At 48.7% G+C, this 6344-nt stretch overlaps 1 protein-coding gene across 8 annotated transcripts in view; it reads left to right on the top strand.

The window, feature by feature from the left end:
• CTCF (CCCTC-binding factor) overlaps positions 1 to 3066 on the top strand; it is a 34628-nt gene extending 31562 nt beyond the window's left edge. For all 8 annotated transcript variants that reach the window (XM_030955762.1, XM_030955759.1, XM_030955765.1 and 5 more), the window contains one exon: positions 509 to 3066. In XM_030955762.1, coding sequence (XP_030811622.1) covers positions 509 to 690 — 182 coding nt within the window. In that variant the 3' untranslated portion in view covers positions 691 to 3066. The remainder of the gene's footprint in view (positions 1 to 508) is intronic.
• The last annotated feature ends 3278 nt before the right edge of the window (positions 3067 to 6344 follow it).

The following is a 6344-nucleotide window of genomic DNA, read 5'->3' on the forward strand; positions in this document are numbered from 1 at the left end:
GCACAGAGTAGGATGGGAAAGGGAAATTAGTTCCTTTGAGGAGGTGGTGGCTTCCTCAGTGGCTTGGCTGTGTGCTCAGTGATACAAGTGTGGCCTGTTTTCTCTCTGGGGTTATTCTGTGGAAACATTTAATGCTGAATTTGTCATCACTAATTTCCTCTGAAGTTTAAGTTTTGTCTTAGGCCCATATATTGATATGGGGTTTGATTTCATCCATTATTTTACAATATCCATTGTTTGAAAGATGTTTTAGTATGAAAGTGCAGACTGGAACTGTGGCACTGGGGGCCCATCTTCATAAAGGGGCAAGAAAATAAATGCTTGATGCTTGGGTGAGTGAGGTGGGTTGAATTGCTCCCCACTGATGTGGCAGTGCTTGCTGTGGGCCTCACCTTCCCTTGCCTTGGAATAGTCTTACGAAAGACCTGCTTGAGGCATGCAGGCTGGCTCTGGAAACAGTAAAATAATCTGTTTCTCCCCCTCTCCTCCTTTGTTTCTGCCCTTCCAGCTGCAGCAATCATTCAGGTTGAAGACCAGAACACTGGTGAAATTGAAAACATTATAGTTGAAGTGAAGAAAGAACCTGATGCAGAAACAGCAGAGGAAGAGGAGGAAGCTCAGCCTGCTGTAGTGGAAGCTCCCAATGGAGACCTCACCCCTGAGATGATTCTCAGCATGATGGACCGGTGATGGAGGAAGACCACGTTGGCTGACTGAACTGGCCTGGGCTGTGTTTAAGCGGCTCAAATCTATTTTTTTCCTTTTAATCTTTTTTCTTGGCTTTGGGAAGTGCATCATTTTAGACCATTTTACCAAACATACTGGGAAATAAAACGATGTTAGAATGTGATTTAACTAGAACTTGCTGTTTTATGTTAGCATTACAGGATCATGGAACATTAGGAAATATTTTGGAGTCCTTGAGGGTTTCCTCTGAGATGCTTGATTTAGTTTTGCTCTGAACTGCATTGTAAAGCTGGGCACCAAGTTTTAATATACAAAAGTGGAAGCCTTGACTAGAGTATGTGGAAAACCACTCCGGACTTGCCCTTCCAGTTCCCAGAGTCCTTGAGCCTCTTCTCTCAGTAGTGTTTTTAACTGTAAATGCAGACTTGGGAGGGTTCTAGACTTTTGAAATGTTTTTTTGGTTGGTTTTTTGTTTTTTGTTTTTTTGTTTTTGCTTTCTCCCACTGAGTAGCTCCGGTTCTCCAAGTCGGCTGCACATGGTAGTTTTGGCATGCTCCAACTGGTTTCTGTCCTTAATATGCTTTGCTTTCTGCAAAGCATTTCTGTAATGGTCAAGCTTGTAAATAACTTTTTTTTTTTTACATTTTAATCTTTTTCCATTAATTAAGAGGTATGCAAAAATGCAGTTTAAAGAAACCCCAGTATTCTAATCCCTTTCAAACTAAGTGACAAGAGAATTGATAGAGTGTAAATGTTGGAAAAGCTGTTGATAAGGTAGAGAAAATATGTACCCAAACTACTGCTTGCAGAACAAGAGAAACCCACATGTGAAATCTGGTTTTGAAGCACAAAAAAAATGTATTTTATAGAATCTTAGACTGGCTTGGGTTAGAAGGCACTTTTACAGACCATCTAGTTCTACCCCCCTGCCACAGGCAGGGACACTTTTCACTAGACCAGCTTCCTCCAAGCTCTGTCCAACCTGGCCTTGAACACTTCCAGGGATGAGGCAGTAAGTTTCTCTGGACAACCTGTTCCAGGGCCTCACCACCCTCACAGGGAAGAATTTCTTCCTAATAGCCCATCTAACCCTGCCCTCTGTCAGTTTGAAGCCATTGCCTGTTGTCCTGTCTCTCCATTCCCTTGCCAAAAGTCCCTCTCCAGCACTCTAGTAGGATCCCTGCAAGGTTCTGTAAGGCCGCAATCAGGTCATCCCCAAACCTTCTCTTCTCCAGGCTGAATAACTCCAGCTCTCTCAGTCTTTCCTCATAGGAATGGTGCTCCATCCCTCAAATCGTGTTTGTGGCCTCCTCCAGACTCGCTCCGACAGCTCGATGTCCTCCTTGTCCCAGGGACCCCAGAGCTGGATGCAGCACTGCAGGTGGGGTCTCACCTGAGTGGGGCAGAGGCACAGAATTCCCCCTTCCTGCTGCCCACAGGGCTCTGGATGCAGCCCAGCACACACAGCTGGGCCATGTCCAGTCTCTCCCACCAGCTCCCCCAGGTCCTTGTCCCCAGGGCTGCTCTGGATTTGTTCATTCCCAGCCCGGATTGATCCCAAGGGTTACCCCAACCCAGGTGCACCACCTTGCACTGGCTCTTGTTAAGCCTCATGAGATTCCTAAGGGCCAGGTCCCTCTGGATGGCCCTGTCCTTCAGGTGTGTCACTGCACCCTAAGCTTGGTGTTCCCAAACGTGCTGAGGGTGTACTCCATCCCTTCATCTATGCCATTAACGGTGATAGTGAATAACACTGGTCCCAGTATGGACCCCTGAGGGGCACCAGTCACTGCTGTCCATCCAGAGTCTGAGCTGTTGACCACTGCCCTCTGGATGTGACCGTCCAACCAATTTAAAACATATAATTAACGTTTTTGAGTTATAATTTCACAAATACATTTTCTTTGCTCTATCTTGTAGTTGTATTTTGTGTTTATGAATCCTATGTTAAGACAAAAGTGGTGATTTATGAGTGGGTCACTGCAGCCCTCAACCTGGGCCAGGAAATTTTATTAATAGGTCAGTAATTCTACAATTTTTGAATCTCTGATAAAGACAAAAAAAGGAATAATGTGAAATACAAATGATGCCTGTATATGAAAATGTCACATGTTAAAATATGTAAGCTTTTTATAGAGCCTCAGTCTTGCTGATTTCAAACAAATTTTTCTTCTATGTATCGCTTTTAAGAGAGCTATCAGTTTAGCTATCAGACTCTAGGTTGATGCATTTTTGTACTTAGCTGTACTGTGTGATATTTTTCATTATTTTAGGAAGCCAACATGGGAAAAAAATACTGTTATAAAATATGTAATGGGGTTTGAAAGCTGGGAAGGAGAATATACTGCTGTACAGCTAATAAATAATAACGGATTAACACGTGTGCTCACTGGCTGCTTTCTTTGTGTACATCCACGGTGCGACCTGGCAGCCATCTCCAGATGGAAAAGCTGCTCTTCCCAGAAGGATGCTGTCAACAGGACTGGCTCCTTTCTCTGCTGGTGTTCCCTCTGCCCCATGCCAAATGCAAGGTACCTGTCCATGACCTTAAATCAGGGTGTGCTGCTCTGTGCGTCGAGGAGGGAGGATGTAAAATGCAAATGTTGGTGTTGACAGCTTGAGCTTGGAGTAACATGGGAGTAGTTGTTACTTCTGTTTGTTTGTTTTGACTGTGATTTTAAATGGTTATAGCTGATGGTTTAGTTAACAGGAATATTGTTTCTATTTCATTCTGAAAAATGGAACTGGTACTGGGGTGGAGTTTCTGTGGTATATTTTTTTGGTTACCTATGACAGCGGCTTAGGGTGCCAACTGTGGGCAATCACTGCAGGTTCAGTATAGAACCTCCTACTGCTGGTACAGGAGTCACTGTTGGCAAATGGCACTACTTTATTTTACACTGTTTTATAGGAGGCTGTAACCAAGCACAGGGATTGCTAGTTCTGGCTTTCACTAGGTGTTTGGTGACTCGTTATCCCTGGTCTTGAGAGATGGTCCTTCTATGACTTGCCAAGGAAAGCCTGTCTGGAGGTGGAAGCGCAGAGTCCTGAGCAGGCTGGAGCCTTGTTGCAGCAGGTGGGAGAGGTGGTGTAAGGGCTGCTTTGGTGAGAAGTCAGGTCTGGCTGAGAAATGGATAAATCCTCAAGTGCTTCCCCAGCTGGGTAAGGGGCTTGTGTGCTCAGAAGCCAAAGATGTTTTAGTCTGAGGCAGTGCTGAGGTGGTTTTACATAAGCCTGGAGCTAGGGAGGCTTTGTGGTGAGTGGGAAAACCAAAGGTGTCCTTGGGATCTGTAAGGAGAAACACCATCATATCTTAAACACTGTGGCTCGACCCAGTGCTGACAGGTGGGCTGTGAAGGATGGTGCAGTGGCTTTGTTTTAGGTGGTGGCCCCAGGAGGTGCCACACGTGCTCCAGCAGAGACCTCCCTTGGTCTGTGTGAGTGTTCATGTGCAGCAGCTCATGCTGTTGTACACAGGCCTGGGTGACACCAGACCAGGTGCTGCAGCTCTCCTGGAATTCAGAAGAGCTGGGGGAGGTGGCTGTGTGTGAACAGCTGAATGGGAGGCTGAAAGGACGAGAGCTGAGAGGTGTATTTGTCCAAAAACCACAGGTGTGGTTGGTGCTGAGTGGCCTCTGTAGTGTTCATCTGAGGCAACTCCACTCCATGAAGGGTTATGGGCTGTGACCATGTGCTGGCCTCATGCTCCATCCTTTAAGCCCTTCATGTGCCCGCCCCTGGGGTGGCACTGCCTTGGCCAGTCAGGGCCCAGGTGAGCAGCACCACACCAGGAGTCCATGACTGACAGCTCAGCCAGGGTATGGGTGGTCTGGGGATGAGCAGGGTGTGGCCTCACCTTTAGCCAAGCCCAGCCAGCCCCTCCCACCAGACACAGGCACTGGCAATCCAAGAAGTTGTGAGATGTGCAGCATCCAGTCTCTGACAGGTTCCTGCCACAGGTACATCACCCTGTGCAATGCCCTTGCAATTGCTTTTTCCAGCACCAGTGTCCCTGGAGCTCTGGGCTCTTTGGCTCTCTCAACCCTAAGCATAACCCTAGCCCTTAAACCAGGTCTGAGGAGCAATTTCTGAGGAACTTTTTTATTGTGCTCTGATTCTAGAACTTTCTTCACAGACCCCAGTAGAGGCTTAGTGAGGATGGAAGCTGTCACCCTGTGTCCATGCTCCTTTTTTCCCCAGCCTGGCGTGTTACCTTGCTATCTGCTCAGTTGACCTGGTTTCTCTGTGCTTGCTCAGTCAATGGTCCTGTTATGCAGACTGGGTTTTATTTGATTTGAGCTGAGGCTCCTGCCTTGGGCAGGGATCTCTGCTTGTGCCTCTTGCAGGCTGCTGGTTCGCCCTCGGAGGAGCTGTTCTGGAGAGATGCAGATCAATATCCCAGCCTGCTGCCAAGGACACACATCCAGGGCAGCATCCAAAGCCTGAATGTGGACAGAACAATTCTGCTCAACCCAAGAGCTGTTATCAGTGCTGGAAAAGCTGGGCCTTGGGCTCTGAGTGCAAAGCCAGGGCTGGGATGGATCCAAGGAGCATTGCTGCCTCTGCCAGTGGCTTGGCCTGGCTGCCACCCCTGGTGCTTGGGCTGCTGTTCTCTGTGCTGGACCAGAGGAGATATGCTGTTCTGGACATCCTGGTGTGCCTGGGCTTGCACAGAGACAGGAACATCTGTGCACATGGATGTCTGTCCCACTCCTGGAGTACCTGTCCTGCTGCACTGCTGCTCAGAATGTTCCAGCATGTGGGAACCAGTATTTTGGGGAATGGGCTTTGGATGCAGCTTACCTGGAGCTCCTCTGTGCTTCTAGTCTTCCACAGAAGCCACTCTGATGCTGAAAGGGGACAGCTGCTCCCTCTGTGCCCTGAATATCCTTGCATGACAAAGCTGGGAGATGGTGCCCTTTTAGAAGTTCAGATACCAATAGCCTGGCCTTCTCTCATCCTGGAAAAAACTTGGATCCAGCCAGGACTGCTGCTGGTGGCTGCTGACTGCACTGGGTGGTGAACACCCTGTGCCCCTCATCCTGCTGGTGCTCATCCCTCTGCTGATGTAGCTCAGGAGGCTCGAGGAGGTGCCTCAGCAGAGCTTGGTCCTTGCCCTGGGTTCTCCTCAGTCACCTCCTTGAAAAGAGCCTGTGCTGTGGCTGGGCTCTGTGGAGATGCCATCCCTGCAGGGAGATGCTTCCTGCCTTCACCCTCACACAGAAGGTGGTTTAGAAGCACTGTGGCTCCAAGTTGATGTAGCAGGAGGGCAAACTCACCTGTGCCTTCTCGCAAGAGATTCAACCTCTGGGAAAGCTCAGTGAGCTCCTGCTTGGCAGCTTTCAGCCTGGAGCTTGGAAGTTTGTCAGAAAGGGGCAATTTAGGGGAAGAAGGCCACTGTCCAGTGGGTGCTGGTCACAGGGACTCAGGCTGCTGGCTGAGAGCAGTTCTGCCTCTCCCTCAGCCCCTTTCCTGAGTCTCTAATGGGGCCAAGTTGAGCCAACAATGGGAAATCCTGAGTCCAGGGAAGCTCTGCAGTGTCATGGGACACAGGAGCGCTTCCTGGTCCAAAACCTTCCTGGGTGAGTGGAGTGGTTGATGTGCTCAGTCTTGTTGCTCCAAGGAGGTCACCTGGAGCCTCACCTTTGCTTTGGGAC

Source organism: Camarhynchus parvulus, chromosome 11 (assembly GCF_901933205.1).
Source record: "Camarhynchus parvulus chromosome 11, STF_HiC, whole genome shotgun sequence".
Taxonomy (NCBI): domain Eukaryota; kingdom Metazoa; phylum Chordata; class Aves; order Passeriformes; family Thraupidae; genus Camarhynchus; species Camarhynchus parvulus.